The sequence below is a fragment of the Dermacentor andersoni genome, chromosome 5 (assembly GCF_023375885.2).
Source record: "Dermacentor andersoni chromosome 5, qqDerAnde1_hic_scaffold, whole genome shotgun sequence".
Classification (NCBI taxonomy): domain Eukaryota; kingdom Metazoa; phylum Arthropoda; class Arachnida; order Ixodida; family Ixodidae; genus Dermacentor; species Dermacentor andersoni.
Genome location: NC_092818.1, coordinates 100,236,494 through 100,258,377, shown reverse-complemented (window position 1 = coordinate 100,258,377; position 21,884 = coordinate 100,236,494). Strand labels below are relative to the sequence as shown.

At 50.7% G+C, this 21,884-nt stretch overlaps 3 protein-coding genes across 7 annotated transcripts in view; all 3 read right to left on the bottom strand.

Moving 5' to 3' along the window:
• The window catches only part of fra (neogenin protein frazzled), a 311,161-nt gene that overhangs the window by 272,768 nt on the left and 16,509 nt on the right, over positions 1-21,884 (bottom strand). The gene's annotated exons all lie outside the window — the stretch shown is intronic.
• Positions 10,404-12,440, bottom strand: LOC129385040 (E3 SUMO-protein ligase PIAS3-like). The gene has a single exon (XM_055070884.2). It carries the CDS (start codon positions 12,226-12,228, stop codon positions 10,963-10,965), a length of 1,266 nt encoding a protein of 421 aa, XP_054926859.2. The 5' UTR covers positions 12,229-12,440; the 3' UTR covers positions 10,404-10,962.
• On the bottom strand, positions 15,699-17,915 carry LOC126530962 (E3 SUMO-protein ligase PIAS1-like). Its single transcript, XM_055070883.2, has one exon. The coding sequence runs from the start codon at positions 17,592-17,594 to the stop codon at positions 16,254-16,256; it is 1,341 nt and encodes a 446-aa protein (XP_054926858.2). The 5' UTR covers positions 17,595-17,915; the 3' UTR covers positions 15,699-16,253.

Below are 21,884 nucleotides of genomic sequence, written 5' to 3'. Positions count from 1 at the left end.
CAGCAGCCAGTTCGCTCGTACGCTGCCCTGCAGAGGGACACGATGTCGCAGCTTGACATATTGCCAGTCGCTACGTTTGCAGTCCACAAGGCAACAAAGTCGAATCATAGTGCTCGCGAAAAGACTGAGACCAACTCTGACCGCGGAGCTCTCGTCAAAATGGAGTACGTTGTAACACAAGCAGACGACACTTGCTGTGTGCCGGAAGCGCTTAAGTGTACTGAAAAATTGTTCTTGTGCATTCTCTTTCTGCTACTTTCTCTTTATAAAAACAAATTAACTAACATTCCAACTATTACGAAGATCATTTGTTTACCATAAAGTTGGAAAAATTATCGATCACGCGCCCTGGTCAGCCAATCGGATAGCTCGCCCCACTGACGTCATATGGGTTATTTCGGTCATATGGGTAGGGGCGGCTTAAAATTCCGCCGAGCAGTGCGCTGCGATCGGCAGCGATGTGCATTTTTAAAACCTTATAATAAATTACACGCTTTACGCAGAGCACTTAGATGTGTCAATTAATGATCAGAAGGACCTACTCTAACGACTCAGTACGTTTGTAGAAAATCGTCAAAAGCGTTTCAGGGTCCCTTTAACACGGTTGATAATGGTTCGACGCGGATGGATAAGGTGGTTAAAGACCGATAAGGGTTTATAATGGTGGGAGCAATTCTGTTAAGGTTGATAAGGACAGATAAGGGTTGATAATGATAGGATCGATTGTGATAAGGTTGATAACGACCTATGAGGGTTGATAAGGGTCGGTCGGATAGAATGCGAATAGGTTGATAACAACCGATAAGAGTTTACAAGGGTTTATACTGGTCAGATCAAGTTCGGTAACATTGATAATCACACCGGGCTGCGTCGAGAGGAGAAAGTGGCACAATGCTTACGCATATACTTAGACAACTCCAGTGGAATTTGTTTATCATTTCTTTCTTTTCTTCTTTTGTATAAAGCGCGCGTCGCTTTTGGGACATTATTGTCTGATTGGTATGCCAAGCTAGTACCGCCTTTGATGGATATCTGCGCCTCGGTGGCAGCAAGTCTATCGCCTTCGTGGCCTCTGGCACGCACTACACGATTCGGAGTTGGCTCTCACGCGTGCTGAGTGGGCCGCATGTTTTTGACAGAGGTTGCACATATCTGACCGCACGTTCTCCTTCCTCCCTTCAGTTAAGTGCAGGGAGCCTTCCTGCGTGAATCAAACTCATCCTCGCCCTTCGCTCACTCTTCCCCGCGTCCCGACCTCTTCCTCGCGAACAACCAATCTGAACTGCACACGGGAAAACGACCAAGCAAAGGGCAACTAATTTTCCTTTCAGCCTGTTTCACTGTTCGGCCGCGCACGTCTACCAATTTGCTGCTCACAGACGTCACGCACAAGTAGTTACCGAACACTTAACCACACTTCAGCGGTCAACGGGCAGGCCAGGAAAATGACGAGAAAGTAAACGAGGGGTGTGCCTCGGGAGAGGTGGTGAAGGAAGGGGGGGGGGGGGGGCGGTTACGTTAAAGGCGCGACCAAAACTTCGTGGGCACGTCCATCATCGTTCAAGGGAGGTGGGCTGTGTGTAGAGTAAAAAAGCGGGCGGGATGCTCGCCCGACGTCGCTCGACAGCCGACCACCATCCCCTCGCAAGCACTCGGCAATCATCTCGAAACTAGTGCACGCCGTCCCGCACTAAGCGTCGCAACAGTTCTGGGCAGTGCGCAGGAACGGACTGGTATGGCAGTCGGGCCAAGAGGTCACTTTGAGCAAACTATACGAAAACGTGCGCGAAGCAGTGCATGCGCCCGCTGCTCCGGCCGTGTCACGGCCAGACAACTGAAAGTCATCTGGTGGCGGTGCGTGCGCTGATTTATGCGTAGTACGTACTGGACGCCCCACTTTTCTTTTTTCTTCCCTTTCTGCTCTGAAATCGATCGTAAATTTCACACAGAGGCAGAACGTCACTATCCTCCTCCTCTCAAGAGTGGGACGATGATGGTTTCTCTGTCTGGCGTTGTGTAGTGTAAAGATGTTGCCGTTTTTGTTCGTGCTGGGCTTTGACACTTCTGAATAGCGTACGTGCACGAGATATGCTTCCGTTCCTGGGACCTCGAGTACAGTGTGTCGACAAGCACGCAAGCGGGAATGCGGCTGCCGTACCAGCTCTAACTGGACCATGCACATACCTCGCAAGTGTTAGTAATAACATTGTGGCTTTCTATATCCTCATGTCCCGAGAGAGAAACCGGTCTCAGCGGCAAACTACACACATGTACTATGAAAAATATATGGCAGGGTGATCAAAACGTTCCACAAACCAGTGTATCTTAGGAATGCAAGAAGACGTGAAGCTTCCTTGCGGTCTATAATCCTATAACGAATACTCCTGTAAACATAAGGTGCTCCTGGCACGCACGTGGAAGGCATTTCTTCTGTAGGTTTTCAAGTAGAGCGTCCCTTTCATCACGGCAGCTTGTGGATGATCACAGGAAGTGTGCGATGACTCCTGTCTCGTTGAAAGTATAGGACAGAGCGGAGAATCGGCAGGACCCCTCTTAAACAGCCACGCTGGTGTGTAAACAGAGCCTATCGATGCAGTAGTGACGCTTCCTCTCGACGTGCTGTAACATACCTCAGTGGGGTGCGTATAACTCTGGTAAATATATGCTCGAGCGTTCGCACGGGAAGTTGCGGAGTGTGAAGTGAAAACCTGCGCTCAAGTGAACACCAACTCAGCTGCACAGAATTATTACTCAGGAGAGGATAACATAAAAGAGCGGGGAGGGCAGGGGGGTGGCGGTGCGCACAACACAATGGTCGCCCCAAACCCTAGTAGTCCCGCCACCACCACACGCGTCAGCCGTCGTTGGCAGCTTCCTTTCCGCGGTCACAGGAGAAAAGATCGCGCCGGGCACGACAGAGAACGGGGCGAGCAGCCGGGCGGGCGGGCGAAACTGGGGGGCGGTTCTACGATTGAGCGAAAATGGCTTCAGAGGCCTTTGCAGAACGGGGGAGAGACGCGGGGCCCTGCCTCACGTTGCTATACGCTATACGCGTGCGCCTCGGCTCTGTCCTTTACTTAGTTCTGGTTCGCAGTGCAGCGATGCCGGGCTCCCTCCTCTTCGCCGAGGCTTTGACTTCTCCTTCCCCACCCCGCAATTTTGGAACCCTACAGAAGGCGCAACGCGCATCCACGTTTGTTGGAGCGCCTCTGATTGCTGGACGCCGCTGGCCGCTGCGGAGCGCCGATAAGTGGAGCAGCCCCAACAGCGGCGGCGATGGGGGAGCGCCAGCCGCTGTCGCGATAAAGGCGTCACCGCCGCGCCATCCTGAAAGGGTCTCCCTGCAGTCCGCAGCCGAGCTATTTTGCGTAACATAGAAATGGGCTCGAGGCTTTGACGCGGGCACAATGGAGAAGCGGGGTACGGACGTCGGGACAGTCCGCCCGCATTGAAACGTTTCCGAGGGGGAATCAGAGCGGGCAGGATCGGACCGATGAGATGTTCGGGACTGTGTTCAAGCCCTTCTCTCGGCCATGCCGCCTACGAGCGAATATTTGCGCAGGTCTGCGTAAATAAGCGAGATTGACGCCATGGCTGCCACGAGCTGTTCAGAGCTGACCTGCTCAAATGATGACGATATACGCGCCCGAAGACGGGATAGAAGAAGTAGCCACATGCAGAAGCGCGAAGCAGACTGCGCGTTGCGGGATTTCTTGAAGCTCGAGTGTTCCCTACAAGGAGTGACGAAACACGACGACAGTGCTGCGCCCTTTCTTTTCTGTCACCCTTTTCTTTAGTACGCATCCAAATAACCAAGAGGGGGCAAAAATAATTAAAAAGAGGTCCGAGCAATGCAATAGACTCTTCCTTTCTGTCAAGACAGCATTGTATTGAAAGAATCCTTTGTTGCTATAGCATGGCAGGTGCCTTCAATGATATCTAGGAGAGGCAAACGCCGACATATATGCTTCTACCCCGCTACAGCCACCTGCACATTGAACACGACAATGACCGAACCACCACCACCACCACCACTGCTGCTGCTGCTGTCAAGCGTCCAGGAGAACGCGCTGCCTATACTCAGGCGACGACGAAAGTTGAGTATAGCTAGAAGTGTCTGTATACGCGTCGTCGACTATGATCAAATACGCGTTGACAAGGCGTAACAAATGCGGCGACTAAATTAAGCTTCCCGTATACAGAGACTAGAAACCAGAGGTGGAGGAAGCCGAGAGGGCAGGCGCATAGGAGACAAAGGCACACTGACATTATAGGGTCTCGGTATAGACGAAAATCTCAAGAGAACTGGTATGACTAAAAGCAAGAAATAAAACGGAGAGGATGGACTGCCGCGACGGCAGCAGAAATGCCAAATAGACAGGAGCAAGGGCACCTCGACGACGGACCAAAAGTGCGAAGCTAGACGAACGCTATCTAATACAAAGATGTGCTTTGCATCTTACGGTAGGTACTGCCTGCCCTTTCGCATTGATCTCTGCTAGCGTTAAACTAGCGTGGCAAGAGAGAGAGAGAGAGAGAGAGAGAGAGAGAGAGAGAGATAGAGAGAGAGAGAGAGAGAGAGATAGATAGATAGATAGATAGATAGATAGATAGATAGATAGATAGATAGATAGATAGATAGATAGATAGATAGATAGATAGATAGATAGATAGATAGATAGATAGATAGATAGATAGATAGATAGATAGATAGATAGATAGATAGATAGATAGATAGATAGATAGATAGATAGATAGATAGATAGATAGATAGATAGATAGATAGATAGATAGATAGATAGATAGATAGATAGATAGATAGATAGATAGATAGATAGATAGATAGATAGATAGATAGATAGATAGATAGATAGATAGATAGATAGATAGATAGATAGATAGATAGATAGATAGATAGATAGATAGATAGATAGATAGATAGATAGATAGATAGATAGATAGATAGATAGATAGATAGATAGATAGATAGATAGATAGATAGATAGATAGATAGATAGATAGATAGATAGATAGATAGATAGATAGATAGATAGATAGATAGATAGATAGATAGATAGATAGATAGATAGATAGATAGATAGATAGATAGATAGATAGATAGATAGATAGATAGATAGATAGATAGATAGATAGATAGATAGATAGATAGATAGATAGAGAGGGTAACCACGTGTTTTCTTTTTACACAAATATAGCTCAGCGACCTAATTTTCCCAAGCCAGGAACTACGTCGCCGGTATACGACAGCGACCAGCGCATGGTCCTATAGCGAAGACGCATTAACCTAAGGAAGGATTACGCGCACTAACGCGACTTTCAGTGCCGAAGTAAGCCGCGAATCGTGCGCAGTGGAGAAAGGTTCTGGACTACTGAACAAATTGCGCGAAACAATTCCGCACAAGAACTCCGGCGCGGCCCGAGGCGGCAGAAGGCGCGCGCACATGGAGGGCGACCCTCGGGACGAGAGCTCGCAGGCTGAGTTGGCGCTTCGGAGTCAATCCTGCGGTTCTGCTTGCCCGGCGCTTCAGCTAGCGGGCAGCTCGGGAAAAACGCACGCGACCGAGGCAAACCCGCGGGGAGCGAGCTCGTCTCGGAGTGGAACCTAGGCGACGCTGAACGCGACGTTGACGAATGGATCGGGCCTCGCGGCCGACCACAAGAAGCTAAGGACTCCTCCACCCCCCCTGCCTGCCTCCCTTCCTCCCATGGAGGCGGGGTCCTCTCCTGTTCTTGTATACAGACACGCCGGAGAAAACGCGCCCGAGACGTACCAACGGCGAACCAAACCGAGAAGAAAAACGACATACCATGACAAACCGAAAACGCAGAACGGACAGTAAACAAAGATTAGAAAAGAAAAAAGAAAGAAAGAACACGCCTCGAAGACAGATTAGCCATCCAAAACGAAAAAGAGGCCATCCCTTCTCCCAGGTTCCAGTGGCCCGCTGAAGTCATCGTTTCTGGGCGCTGCACTGTACAGGCGGAACAAGCTGTAGCCGCTCCTGTGTTTTGTCTCGTGCGGAATGAGGACCAAAGCGAGCTCGGTTTCCACGGGGTTGCTGAAATAGGTCTCGGCCGCGATGACACTCTCCGTAATTGAGAACTCTCTGGGCAATTCTGGCTAGCGATAACGGTTTTTCGGTAACGCCTGAGAATATATAGCTTCGGCCAATTTCGCCCGCACGACGATATAATTACGAATTCTCCGCGATTGGCAGCAGCTAACCATCCTGAAAAGCACGTCATAAATAGCGCGAGAACATTCGCACGCGACTGGAAAAAAAAAGAAAAAAAAAAGAACGGACCGAGCAGTAAAGGGAGCTTTGTACAGAACAAATGAACCCGAGCCCTGGCTTCCTCGGTCTGTTCAGCCGTGCCCGTCGCGACCAGTAGCCCACGTCCCCCTGAGGGCAGTAAACTCCAGCAAGCGCAGTGCACCGGCCAAGCAGAAAGAAAAGCACCGCCGCCTCCTCCTCCTCCCACCCGCAAAGCAAGAAAAGCGCCTCCGGGCGCAGCTTCTCTTTGAGAAGTCTGCCGCTGCGGAGTGGTTCTTCGAAGGAACGCGGGGCAGGCCACGTCCAGTGCTTCAACAGCAGTGCAGCTCCTTTTCCTCGGGGCTCGAGTCGTCTGCGGCGAAGCTCCGAAGGAACTCCACAGCTCGTTTGGAGTCGACAGTGTTGTTGCACGGGGAAGACAAGCCGGTCATGTACAGGAGAGGGTCGAGAAGATAACGAACGCGTCGGGGGAACGCGCAGAGAGAGAGAGAGAGAGAGAGAGAGAGAGAGACCAGGTGATAGACGCTGCCAGCCATCCGCACGGCGAAATGCAACACCACCACTCGGCGGTAGAGACTGCGCGTTCGTCCCTAGGCCGCCATCTTTCCAGCAACCCGCAGCCGCCTACCCACCGCCTCCCGCCCCCTGGGTAACAGGAGACGGCGCTGAGCGCCACTTTTCAACCAGCCGGACTCGTGTATCCAGAGAGCCGCCGGCCTCCCCTCTTTCCGTCTGGTCCCGAACCTCGGCGAAGCAGCAGCGGCGGCGGCGAAAGGAGTTCCTTTTATTTTTTTTCTTTCACCTTCTTGATTTTCCCCGTGACTCGGGCTGTCTCGCATCTTCGCGATCTTGTCTATTTTCATCAATCTCTGGCAGCCGGCTGGTCGCTCGATTCCGGGCCCTCCGCCCAGCGGCCCGGCATGCGGCGGCCGCCACCCACTCCTACATCACCACGGCTGCGCGTGAAAGGTCGCACACACACGGCAGCGGTGACAGTGCCGGTCGCCAGGCTGTCCCGGCGGAGCCCGGGCGCTGACTCCCCCGCTGCACCCTCCCACGTCGGCAGCGCTGTGCAGTGCGGCGCAGTGGATACGGATCGCGATCACCAAAAACGTATGGGCAAATTTAGTGACACTTCAAGAGAGTGCACTTCACCCTATGGCTTCATAGATAGACACTATATATCATCAATCTCCGATGGTAATTCGTTTCGAAGTCTATAGCACGACCCTCCCGAAGTGGCACTAAATTTGTTGTTCTGACTGGGGTATTATGGAGCGAGAGCCAAAAGTATACGCGCGCGCTCGGCAGCTAGTTGGCACGCGACCAATTTATGAAGAGAATTAGGGGTGGATTGGCGGCGGGCAGTGGACGACGCACTTCCTGTTTCACGGAGAGACGTACGTGGTTCCTTCTAGCTCCTCGTGTTAATGCGGGTGGCCCTAACCGCGGTTGTCGCTAAACGCGGTTGGCGCAATTACACAGCAGGCGATCGAAACGGCGGTTATAGGCTGCTGACCACGGCTGACGGCAAAACCGAGCTTGGCAACGTCGGTTCGGAGTAACAGTCGTTTCGCAAATAAGAAACGGACGGTACGGCAACAAATTGCAGTGTAGGAAGCTCCTTGCTGGTCTCCCAAAAGCATCTGTAAAGAGACGCAATGCGGATACGGAGGCCATGATAATCATTTGAGAAGATCATTTGGTCGCTCGACGCTCGAGTATTCCGAATGCTATATACGCCGATATGACGGCAAGAAACCACACAAAAAAAAGAAAGACACGAGTTCGGATAACGTTGGACAACGTGGGCAATTATAAGCGAGGCGCTAGCCTGCGTGCCCGACGAACTGTGTGCGCGACTCTACAAAGGAAACCTGCGCCGGTCAGAAAATTATGCGCGTGCTACTTCATTCTGCTCAGAGACGCAAGCCGCTTACTGTAAAACGCCTGACGACTTGTGTAGGCATGCAGTTCTCATTGCGTGTCACAAAGTATAAGCATTAATTTTGGACGCGGGGGCGACATTTTTAGCGCTGTGTTGGAATTGAAGAGGAACTCAAAACAAGCTCTACGGGCCCTATACTCATCGCAGCCGTCATCCGTGAACAGGAATGACCGTCTCAGTGAGTAACCGGGCTGTTTAACCAGTTTAACCATGGTTGAGACCGCCCGAGTAACAAGGGTCTACAAAAGCCGCCAGACGACAGCAAGTAAAGTCAGCCGCGACATCACGTGTTCAACGTCCGCGATGTCTCTTCAGTCCGGTGCCAGTTTGTCGCGTTAAATCATCGCGACACTCAGCTAGAACTTCAAGCTCTGCCGGACAAGCACGCTATCTAGGCTGGGTTAATATTAAACGATCGCAATTCTTTCCTTTTTTTCGCTTTTCGTCAGTGGGCCGCGTGGCGCTTGGCCGACACGTTATCACTGCAAGATCCTAAGGTCGTGAAGGGTGACTGACAAAACGGAATACCATCTAGCGTATAAGGAATCGCTACATGTGCTGCGCTAATTTTGATGCGCACAAAACGGTATAGTGCTATGTGCTCTTTGTGAAAGAGGGAGACAATTCGCCTTCGAGACGGGCACCCATATGTAACGCCGCAATTAAGGGCCACACAGCAGCTGCTTTGCCATACAGATTCTGCCGTTTGTTTCTTGCTGACAGGGCGGAGAGCCAGCAACAAGGGCGGATTCGGATCGAAGTGGGTGGTAGGCGCTGTGGGGGCGCTGCCATGTTGCCACGGTTCGCGTGGCCATTATATACGGTTACCGGCGGTAACTGCCACAGGAATTCTCGGTATATGCGACGTATATGACGTTTTGCGCCGACCAGCCAGGAGGGCCGCCGATCAAGGGGCTCTATATAACATAGCAGAGATAGAGGCGCCGTATATCGGATGATACGATCAATTTTGGCAATGCGGTGTTTCGACATCGCACGATGCGATGCGCCGCGTGACGCCGACGACAGCGCATTGATAAGACTACATGGGGCCGCACTGCCGCGGTAAATTTTGAATTAATTTTGAACGCCTGGGGTTCTTTAACGTGCACACGATGCGCGGCCCACGAGCGTTTTTCGCATTCCTCCCGCAACCCAGCAAAATGAACGCCGCCATATGGTTATTACATCATACGATAACACACTGCTTCTACAGCGAAAAAGTGCGAAATTTGTAACGCGTAAACTCGAGTAGCAAAAACTGGCACGTTTCAAAAATTTCGACTAATCCATTCTCGTTAATGGATCGCTAACCAGACCGATACCGGCTCACGACACGCAACCTCATAGGAAAGGGGGAAAAAGAAGTGTCCGACGATTACGATACTAGGTAATGCGAAATTTGAGCGCAGCTCGATACGTGTTTTCATTTCGCGATATGTTGGGGCAAACAATTTGAGACCGAAATCGCCGCACCGGCTGGCAGTAACCAGTACCGTCAGCGCCTTCGCAGAATTGGAGGGGCAGTATGGGAACGTTGGCATGATGGAGCGGCATCGGAGCCAATTGTGGTAGCAGACGACGACGACGAACGTTCGAGCAGTGTGGCACGAGCGTGTTTGCGGTTACGCCAGCGCTCTATACCCAGGAACGAGCGCCTCAGAGCTGCGCTCTAAAATTGTCATCCAACCGAATGAGGCACGGAGCTACAAAGGCAACAACCCCTGCGCCTCTCTTTCAGAAAGAAAGCTTCGCAGTTGAGGAAAAATTCGTCCCGGTCCGGGGTTCGAACCCGGCAGCAACACCTTTCCGAGGCGGTCGCTCTACCATGTGCGCCGCATTCCATGTGAATAGGAATTTTCCCTTTCACGATATACTCCCTCCACCTTGAAGGATTCCGCAGAACTGATTCGCCAGTATCTATAGATAGCGCGAACAATCGGCAAACACACGGTACACTCTTACGTGCTACACAAATAGAATCGAATACGTGACCGAGAGCTCTTCGTGTCATGTGCGGACACCATGGTCTCCAATGCGCATCCGCGACCAATGGTCAACATTGGTCAACCGTGAATCCGCCTGTGCGTCAGTGGCAAGTGAAAGGTGCATGGCTCGCTAGTATTTCCAGAAGGAAGTTCGACACCAGTGAGGCAGAAGAGGCAGCAAAACGATGATTTATCTTTCGGCAACGGACGACACAAAAGCACGAACGCCGGCACACGTATAGCCATTCTGTTAAATAAGAAAGTCAGTTGCCCCATTTCAAGCCAAAGTCTAGGGGAGAGGGGGGTAGAGATGCAGCACTTTGCACATTTCTCGCTACGCGCGATACTAGAACGAGCTGATAAATAATCCGGATTTAATTTGCTATCAGAATTCGATTTTATCGACGCGAAAGACGACTATCCACAGCCGTCGAAACTATGAGGGGGAAAATGATGCAAAGAACGGTACAGCACTCGGAAATATTATGTACGGCACACGGGATGCCCCATTGAAATTAATATTAATTAAAAAAGATTCCGCACATGAAAACGGGTCAAGATCCATGGGCACTTTAAATACAGAGCCAATTATACGAGCCAATGCATCTCAAGAGGCGCGCCAATATTGGTGCAGCACCTGGAAACATCGCCAAAGGAACGAGTCAGAGTAACGCGTAGCGCCCACATCACCAGAGCAGAAGGCCACCGAGGAACACATATGCTACGCCCTTCACAATATGATTCTGCGCAGATCAAATTTGATGCCGGCACCGTTCGCGGCTTCCCCAAAGTCCGGCGCTGAATAAACGTCATCACCGATGATACGAAATGGGGGCAGAGGAGGTGGGGGCAGAGGGGGCAAAGGGGGTGGGGGCAGAGGGGGTGGACTAGTACTGAGCGTCTCACCAGGGCCATACCCAGTGCTTGCATGTTCTGGAAGAAGGCACACGCCAGCATAGCCACCCTCCGCCTGGTCACCGTCGCTGTCCTCGGTGAGGTCAATAAACTCCACGGTAAGGTCAATAACCGTATGCTGCCCGTTGGCGGAAGTGCTGGCGCTATCGCCGCGGTCAGAAAGCTCCTCCTGCGCCGCCCACGGAGTCCAGGACCCGTCATGGTGGAAAACAACGGTGTCGCAGTCAGCGGGCGCCTCCGCAACGATGGTGACAAACAGCTCGTCGACGACCAACGACGAGAGGTCGGCCCACTTGCCACACACGGGACACGTCCACGTGGGTCGTGTCTCATTTGCCTCCAGGTAGCTGGTCGCGTCGAAGCACTGCAGGTGCGTGCATTCTATTGCGCGACACGGAATTTCCATTCGCTTCTGACTGAGGGGGCACGTGAGTGAAACGTCCACGCTCGTTACCGTGACGTCGTCGCAGTTTGTCTCGCGCTGCACCATCTTCTCGACCAACGCTCTCGTCAGAGTCGCTTTCTGCATGCTTCTCTGGCGCAGCTCGTCAAGAATCGTCGCTACCGGCTTCTTCCGGACGAGGAACACACCGGCGACGTACTGAGGGCCGTGTTCGGACCACCAGGACACCGAAACCTTGTTTTCTACCGAAGGATCCAGAGAACAGGCAGGAAGGATGTTGATCGGCAGGCATATTCGTCCGGTCAGCCAGCCGGAGGAAAAGACGGGAATTGACGCTGGCACTGGAAACGGCTGGTCGTTGACCGCCACGCTCAAATCGTAAGGGTAGTTGTCGTCCTGTTCGTGCTTATGGAACAAACGGAACCGAAGGTGCACTTGTACCCCGAATTCTGCCCTTGATGCCGGTTTACACGTCAAGGACCTCAAAATAGCAGACACATGCTGCGGCAGGAATCGGAAGTGCAGATACCTCTGCGTTTTGGCGCGCCAACCGTTCTTGAGGCACCTTGGCGGGAAGAGTGCGCCCAGGACTTCGTAGAACGGCTGCCTCTTGAAGTACAAATACGGATCCAGCGGCCGCTTGCGGCCCGTCTTCTTGGCCGAGCCCTTGGGATTCATCGTGAGTGGTCGCCGTTGATCCTTGGAGTCGTTGACACCTGGGCGGCTACAAAGCCGCAATGTCGCCGTCTCTTGCGCCGGACCGCGGCTAGGGCCACCCTACCGCGGCCGCGCTCGCAGTTGGATTGGGCTAACGCGGCGCTCTGGTTGCTCTGGTGGCCAGACAGTCGGTTTCTTCTCGTCGCGCGGCTCTAGCGCAGTTCGCCGGTTTCCCTGCCTCGCTGTCAATGACGCGCTTTACCTTTTCATTGGGCGAGGAGGAAACAACCCGCGGCGAGCCTTTCCTCCTCTCTGGCTTGTGCGATCAGGCGTGGCGTTGCTTGAAAGTATTGCTGTCGCGTGCTGCAGAACGATTTCGACACGTTTTAGACGGTACTTTGTGAAATTTACGCAATTTCCGTTCATATAAGGGCGTCAGGGAAGCCTTTCGGTGCATCGGTAACTACAGCAAGCGGAAATATCTCTTTGGGGGCGCAAACATGTGACGCGAATCATCAGCCGCGGTGTCTGTATGTGTTGTGAACTATTTTGCGTATATAAGTTTTAATTAAACGAAGAGAACCGGTGTCTCAGCATTACCAGCATGAAATGGTAAATCTGCTCACTATCTGATCGCTTGGCGCAGGGAATAAAACATAAGAACGCATACTCGTGCACGGCCAACCTAAGGCAACCCCGAAACATCTGAGCGGCAGGCACTATCAAATATTTGTGATACACCGGCATCGTTATCACGCATTTTAAGTCTAGTAGGCTTGAAATTATATCTCTACGCTAACCTCCAGCGCGAGGCCGATGGCGCTGCTCAACACAGCGATCATTGCGGTTGGTGAACCAGCATGATACATATATAGCTATGTCCTTCGGTATTAACTTTTTGCTCTGTAAAGCCATAATATATGAGAGGGATCGCGTAAAAAGTATACGATGGCTATTTTTGAGGACAAAATTTCCGCAATACGTGTGAGTGCCTCATAGAGAACGGAACGAACGCAACCGAATAAAAAGATCGATTATCATCCTTTTTCTCAAAAAAGAAGAAAACGGGCTAACGCCGTAATACGACCTCGCATAGTCACGCCGCACAATGTTTATAGATCTGTAAACGTTTATGCCGTCTGGTTGGACCATGCCCTATATAGAAGATATCTGTAGAAGATATATATCTGTAATCCCGCACCTACCACTGCTTAGGACGCTCGCGCAGTTCGTAAACGGTCGCTTTGATGGACAAGCTTAATTCACACTGTAAGGTGTGCTGTTATTACTAACCGAAACTATCTTATTGATGGGTGGCAACCTCATCCACCGAACCAAGTAGTCACACAATATAATCTGCAACTAACCGTTTGAACGCTTGTCAAAGTGTAACAGCACAGCTCCTATCGTAGCAGAACGGTACCCACGCTGTTACCATCGTCGCGTATGTTTCATTGCTCCCAAACCACAGATTAGAACTAGAGGAGAATACTGCAATACGGTCACATTAGTGAATGGAACATTCAGAAATGCACAAGTGATCTCCGAGGCTGATTGTATACGCTCAAACATGAGCGCACACATCGCGCTGCGTGGTCCGTTCGCCTCAACGTACGCCAGCAGACAGTCCGGCCATACCGACTTTAACCACTTGAGTACGTGTCACAGAACCGTTTACCACGTAGAAGGCGCCACGTTATACTAAATAGACCACACGAGCGCGATAACAAACGCCAGAAACTACCGCCGATCGTATGCCTCCCATGCAAAACGGAGCGCTCGCCCAAGCCAGCATGCCGACTGCCCATAGATGGCGTCACTGTGTAGCAATCCCTATCTATTTCTATCTTTAAACTTTTCGGCCAAGCCACAGTGAGTGTGACCACCCATTCCAACGGGGAGGGCCACTACGATCATCATCATCATCATGGTGGCGCCCATGAAAAAATGGTTTATAGCTGATCAGTGTGGCGCGCACGCGTAGTCTTTCTTCGCTGAATAGCGTGCCTGTGACGTCAGCATCCGTGAGGTCGCATGTGGTGCCAGTTTATGGCGCCTCTTGCGAGGCTGAAATGCGGTTGCAAACGAATGGGCAGCGACACCAATTACGGGCATACGATTGAAGCGCGGTTATATTCTCGCGCTGCAGAACACCAGTCGATGAAAATTACGCATCCGTTATACGTACGTCATTGATGGAAACATTTGAAAAAGCTTCAGAAATTCCAAGAATCGTGTACTAATGCGAAAGCGTTGTTTGACTCGGCTGTGACTTCCGTTTTACTGCAGCGACGCTGTTTATGGCTAGGCTTCCGTGCATTCTTGTTGTGCCTGTGCAAAAATCGTGGGCTTATCCCGGAGATATATTGTAATACCGGGCTGACCAGCGGCGGAGGTGAAGCAGGCCTCAAGCACTCCCCTACCTAGCAATTAAAAATAAGTTTAATATATTGGGTCCAAATAGAAGCCGGATCTAGTAGAGAATCGGCAGATTTTCTGGCCGCATCCGGCCCTTCAGTGCAGTCGTACATCAATTCAGCCGCAACGCCAGGCACGAACGCGCCTCAACGGAGCAGAGCGGTCGAAAGATGATGATAGTGATCTAAAGAAAGGAAGGAAGCTTGATTGACACCATATGCCGCAGCAGGCCGTGCGGCGAGTGGATCGCTGCGACGCCATGCCACCCTCGCTGTCGCAAGCCTGTGTTATGCGCGCCTTCCTTGTCCACGCAAAGCTCTCGCCTGTGCTCTGACTGCGCGGCAGAGAGGCCCAATGAAAATGCGCCCAGCTCTCAACGCGCCCGCTTGCCCGCGAAGTCTTCGGAACTCTAAAGGACGCTCAGCAGCGTTCAATGGGACATTGGGCCACCTCGAAATCTCAAGTTGGCCCAAACCCAAACTTCAAGTTGGCCCACCCCCAATTTTTGTCCACGTCCAAATTTCGAGTTGACCCCCAGTCAAATTTTGGGTTGGCCCACCCGCAAATTACAAGTTGACCCACTCCCACATTTCAGTTTGCCCACCCCTACTATAAGCTTCCCTATGCATTTTCTAAGAAGTCCTGTGTATCTCTGAGTATTCTTTCCGATTTTTTCTTTAAATTGTTCCTTACCGCTTAAAAGCTACCAATCATATACATTTACACCATCACAACGATTAAATGTCTTAATTTTGCAGATTACGCTTTTTGTGTGTGTGAGTGTGTGTATGTGTGTGGACGCAAGGCATTACACTTTTCGCGTGACAGGGCTGCATGGGAGCTCGCCAAAGAATGTTTAAGCATTACTAGGATTAAATACGTGACCGAGAGCTCTTCGCGTAATGTGCGGACACTGTAGACGTCAGTGCACACTCGTGACTAAAGATCAAGCGTGACCACGTTAACACGCCAGTGCTGCCTGCCAATCAGCTTTGAAATAAGCCGCGACTGGCAGTCGGAATCTGGCTTGTTAGTATTTCCAGAAGGCAGTTCGACACCGATGACGCAGAAGAGGCAGCAAAATGATGATTTATCTTTCGGCAACGGACGATTACAAAAGCATGTACGCCGGCACACGCAGCCAATCTGTTAAATAAACGGTCAGTTGCCCCATTTCAAACCAAACTCGAGGGGAGAGGGTGATGGAGATGTAGCACTGAGCACACTCTTCTCGATGTGCTCGATGCTAGAACGAACTGATAAATAATCCGGATTCATTTTGCTATCAGAATTCGATTTTATCGACGCGAAAGACGACTATCCACAGCCGACGAAACTATGGGGGGAAAAAAATGATACAAAGAATGGAACCACGCTTGCAACTACTATATAGGGCACACGGGATGCACCGTTCACATTAATTAAAAAAAATATACCGCACACGAAAACGGGTCAACATCCATGGGCACTTTAAGTACAGAGACAATTATACGAGCCAATGCATCTCAAGAGGCGCGCCAATGCTGGTGCGGCACCTGGAAACAACGCCAAAGGAACGAGTCTGAGTAACGCGTAGCGCCCACATCACCAGAGCAGAAGGCCGACGATGAACACATATGCTACGCCCTTCACAATATGATTCTGCGCAGATCAAATTTGATGCCGGCACCGTTTGTGGCTTCCCCAAAGTCCGGCGCTGAATAAACATCATCAGAGATGATACGAGGTGGGGGCGGAGGGGGTGGAAGCAGAGTGGGTGGACTAGTACTGAGCGTCTCACCAGGGCCATGCCCAGCGCTTGCATGTTCTGGGCGAAGGCACACGCCAGCACAGCCACCGTCCGCCTCCTCACTGTTGCTGTGCTCAGTGAGGTCAATAACATCCACGGTAAGGTCAACAACCTTCTCCTTACGCCGCTTGCTGGCCCGCCCAACCTGGTCACTAGACAGGGACGCCGAATGTCGTTTTGAACGCGAAGCAGTCGACGAGGACGGCGTTGCGGCGGCGCTATTTCCGCGGTCAGAAAGCTCCTCCTGCGACGCCGACGGAGCCCAGGACCCGTCCTCGCGGAAAACGACGCTGTCGCAGTTGCCGGGCGCCTCCGCAACGATGCGAACGAACAGCTGGTCAACGACCAGCGACGAGAAGGGGGCCCGCTTGCCACACACGGGACACGTCCAGGTGGGCCGTGTCTCGTTGACCTGCAGGTAGCTGGGCGCGTCGAAGCACTGAAGGTGCTTGCATTCCTCTGCGCGACATGGAACGCTCATTCGCTTCTTGCTCAGGGGGCACGTGAGTGAAATGTGAAGACTGGTTACCGCGATATCGTCGCAGCTTGCCTGGCGCTGCACCTTCTTCTTGACCAACGCTTTCGTCAGGGTTGCACTCTGCATCCTTCTCTGCCGCAGCTCGTGCAGAATCGTCGCTACCGACTTCTTCCGAACGAGGAACAAACCGGCGACGTACTCACGGTCTAGTTCGGGCCGCCAGGACACCGAAACCTTGTTTTTCACCGAAGCATCCAGATAACAGGCAGGGAGGATGTTGATCGGCAGGCGTATTCGTCCGCTCAGCCCTCCGGAGGAATGGACGGGAATCGACTCTGGAAGGGCAAGCGGCTGATTGTTGACCTCCAGTCTCAGATCGTAAGGGTAGCTGTCGTCCTGCTGTTCGTACCTATCGAACAAACAGAACCGAAGGTGCACTTCTGCCCCGAATTCTGTCCACATTGATGCCGTGTTCCGCGTCAGCGACTTTAAAATGTCATTCACGTGATGAGGCAGGAACTGGAACGGCAGACTCGTGTTGTGCGTGCTGCCTCTACCGTTGGTCTTGAGGCGCGTTGGCTGAAGGAGTATGGCCAGGATTTCGTAGAACGGCAGCCTCTTGAACTGCTCGCCCGAGTACACCGCATGTCCGCGCGAGTACGCCCGCCTGATGCGCCTCTTCTCCGAGCGTCTGGGACTCATCGTGACCGGTCGCAGTTGGAGATTCTCGGAGTAGGTGACACGCGGCGGCTACACGGCCGCAACGTCGTCGTCTTTTGCGCCGGATCGCGGCCGCGCTCGCAGTTGGATTGCGCGAACGCGGCGCCCTGGTGGCCAGACAATAATCGGTTTGTTCTCGTCGCGTGGCTCTAGCGCAGTTCGCCGGTTTCCCTGCTTCGCTGTGAATGACGCGCTTTCTGTAGCCGATCAGAGTGGCGCGCACGCGTGGTCTTTCGTTCGCTGAATATCGCGCCCGTGACGTCGTCGCGAAAAGAGTTTACCATAGAGTAACATAGTACACGACAAGAGCGGACACTCGAGCCGTTTCGCTGCCGAGCCATAGGCCGAGCTATGCAGCTTCGCCGATTCCGCTAGGTGGCAGAGCCTATCAAGAAAAATGTGGCTGCGGCTACGGCTAGCAGCTTGACAGGCGGCACGACCACTGGGCACGACCCAACATGTGCGAAGCCTTGGTAGAGCGCTCCGCCGGGCTCTTTCTGTAAAATGCACCTGAGTATCGTTGTTGGGTTCTTCTGCCAGCGACTGCTTCGTCGCCGTTTCATGGTAAGGTCACAGCAAATTCTTTCGCGCGTTGTTAACGACTTATTCTCTTCGCATTTCGTTATGTCACTGTTAGCCGCCGCATGAACGAGTGACGGCGGCCTTGCAGCCATGAATAGCTGCTGCCCATTTGCTACGCTGACTTTCATTTCGTGCTCTTTTTTTATGCGCAGCAATGAGCGGTGATGCTAGCGAAAACAATGATGCGGCAGCGTCCGAGCTGCGATGCACGTTCGTTACAATGTCGAAGTTATAAAATAAAAGAAAATGGTCCGTTAAGAAATGTGGCCTATGAACACATGCCGTTCGGGGCAGAGAGCTTTACGATACGCGCGGCGACTGCTGAAAAAGTATGGTGCTCTACTTCTGCAAAAGAAATGTAGTTATTTCTAAGCGGAACACGTCCAATATTTGCAGTATGGCAATAATGCGCTCTCTCCCAACCTCTGTAGCAAGCTACATGCGCTCGAGCGTTGTTAGCTATTCTGCATTGGGCTGAAAATACGTGTTCTCATGTTTTAATTGTGTATGGAGTCGTTTCCGTAGAAAGTTACTTGTTCCTTAGCCTTTGTAACAGTGCTTCCTTAACAAAAAATAAAATAAAATGCGCATTGCATGAGCGAACGCAGCATCTCCATTTTAAAGCTTTGCAGGCTCCAATATTGCTAATACGAAGGAACGTAGCGTCTACATTCAATAGCTTTGAAGCCTCCAGTATTGCTTACCTTCTGTCTGTCATTCTACGTATTGCAGGAATCTCCACCATTTCCTCAATATACACTGCACAGCCAAAGGACATCACGCATACTCAAGGGCAAAATTCCAAGTATCAGAAGACGATTGCAAGGCTTCGAAGACAGCAGGTGAAGACCCCCAACACAAAGTGCTTAATTGCAGCTCTTTAATGACGGACACACTGGCTTACACATTCGGGATGAAGATGTTGGTGCGTGCTCAATTATTTTTGCAGCCATTTTATTTCGGAACGCTACCATTCACATAAATTTGCTGCCCTAATTCACGTTCCTTCGTAGAAGTACAAGAAACACGTCATATTTTTTTTTCCTTCGAAAACAATCCGATTTTAAGTAAATTAATTGCTGTCGTGTATTTGCAGTTTTCTTTTTCATTATCTGGATAGTTGCAACACGTCTTCTATGTGTTTTGCTTGTGCAAAGTTATTGCCATCACGCCATTCATTTTCAACTATTCTCCATTATACCGGTGTCACACGACCACTTGCGATCGCGAACAAGTCCGATCCGGATTGAAATTCGCGACGGATATTGGCGCCATCGCGCAGCTTGCGCAAAAGAACCAATCGTGAGTGAGAAATTCAAATCGGATTGGGCTTGATCGCGTTTAAAAGTGCGCCATGTGACACCCGTATTACTTGCATTTCGTTGTTTCTTCCCGTTTTCATGTATCTGCCTCTTACAATAAATTGTTGTCTGCTATTTTCGTGTTCTTGACTGTGCAGCAAGTTCATTTATATTTAAGGAACACGGCACATTTATTTACAATACACCTTTTGGCGTGAGTTACTAGACGTACAATATCATAAGCAATAAAGTTCTACTTCCTCAATAGTTGGCATGATTGTGGCGCTAAGTTGCAGCTTGAAACAGCAAATATGAATTTAAATGAAACTAACATGAGTGAAACACATTTGCGCGCTCGTCGTCATAACATATAAACTGCGGCACAAGCGCCTGCATGAAATCACGCGATTTAAGCAAAGGTATGGGTCACAAAAAAAACAAAAAAAAAACAAGAAGCGAAACTGAAATTGGGAGCCTCCGAGATTCGGCAGCGTGCGCGACCATCTTGGAGGCTGGTGCGTTTCGCCGATTCCGCTAGGTGCGCTGAGAGATGATCCATGCGAAACTCTCAATTATCACCGGTGTAATGCTAGTCATTATAGAATGAGGGCTATATACAAATGCAGATGGGTCAGTAAACGCATTCGTGTTGCATTGTGACGCAATGTTGCGGCGAATGTGCTCAATTACGCTTCATTTGTGCTGTTGTGCGCTCTGTGTAAGATGTGTAATGCAATGTGATGTGAGCTAGCGCAGTACAGGCGACTTCGCATCACAAGCCTCGAACTATGGTGTTCTAGAAGGGTATACTCGAACGGAAGGCGTTGATTTTTGCCCTCCGAGAAGTTTGTCCCACAAGATAGAGATGGCGCTGCCGTGCCTCAACAAGCCGAAATTGCAGGATTGTGGGCTTCCGTGGGAGTTTCGCTACTACGCCCATACATATATACAAGGCGTTTCACGTAACTTGAACCAAGAATTTAAAAAAAAAGGGAAAAGTGGTTAGTCGCAGCTGAATGAAACTGTATTTTTACATTCCGCTTAATTAGTCGATTAAGATGAATTATGCAATATTTTTAATATTCACTTTAGGGCTATGTGAGTTTCGTTGCGTTGTAGAGGGGATTCAGAAACGACCGATCCAATTTTCTTGTGCTGACGTACATGCTGCTTGGTGATCTTTCCTTTTCTTTTTTTTCGGCGTTTAAAGAAAGCCCGCGAAATATGAAATAAAAGCACGTGACAGCTCATGCGCTATCGTATTGCAGAGCTCTCAACCTCGCTTCGTGGGAAAGAACCGTGCGCGGGGACCGTGGCATCGGCTTCACAGTGCGTCAGCATCTTTTTTGGCGGTGGCACACGGAAGAGAAACGCCGTCCTCCCTGATAAGCGATAGGCTCGAAGCAAGGTTGAGAGGCGCTGCAATACGATAGCGCGCGAGCGCAGTCACGCGGTTTTACTTCATACTTCGCGGGCTTTAAACGCCGATAAGTATTGCCACGCAGCATGTAAGCTGCCACAAAAAAAAAAGAAAAAAGGATCGGCCGTTTCAGAACCCCTTCTACAACGGAACGAAACGCACAGGGCCCTAAATGAAATTTTCGCCTATTCAACTGGTGTTGCACTTGTTTTTTCTTTTTTTTTGCGTTAAATGCAAGTCCTAAAGCTTTAGTCTGAACTGGTCTAAACCCTGGCAAAGATAGCCACAAGCCTCAGGACGCCGTGAATAATTGAATGGCTTTTCTACAGCCAGTTTCGGTTTAGTTTTCCAGGAGGATACGTTCGTGACGTCACGATCGACACGCTATGTCGTCATGTTGGAGCTGGACATAGGGGCGTTTTGACAATCGCTCCGGCTCGCTCGGCCGTCCGTTATGCTGCTACATCGGCTCTCACAATGCGTAGCAGTAAACGAGGCAACTGATCGAGTGAGCCAGAATGAGTGTCAAAACGACGCAGAGTACTGCTCCCACATTCTGTGTCGTGACGAGACAAACAGGAAGCGGCTGTAGAAAAGTTGTTATATTACATTATTAACAACACTCTGGAAGTATCCGATGCCGACGCTTCTACTCTCTTAAGATGGAATGGTGCGAAACCAGGTTTGTGATGCCGAACGTAAGTAAAATATAATTATTTTCCACCACCATCGTATCTTCCCCCAACACACAGCATTAACACCAGTATAACTCATGCAGATTCTTATATGCTTTGTGTAGACATCTATCATGATCTTAATTGGTCGCTTCGTACCAAGCGCACAAATTCTGCTAGCCGTGCACTTGGCTACGTCGTAACCTTTCGTCCACCCTTTCTGTGAAATTGTCCATAAAACCATTCTACGTCCCAAACTTAAAGGGAAGCTGAAACGGTTTTCAATTTCTATGAA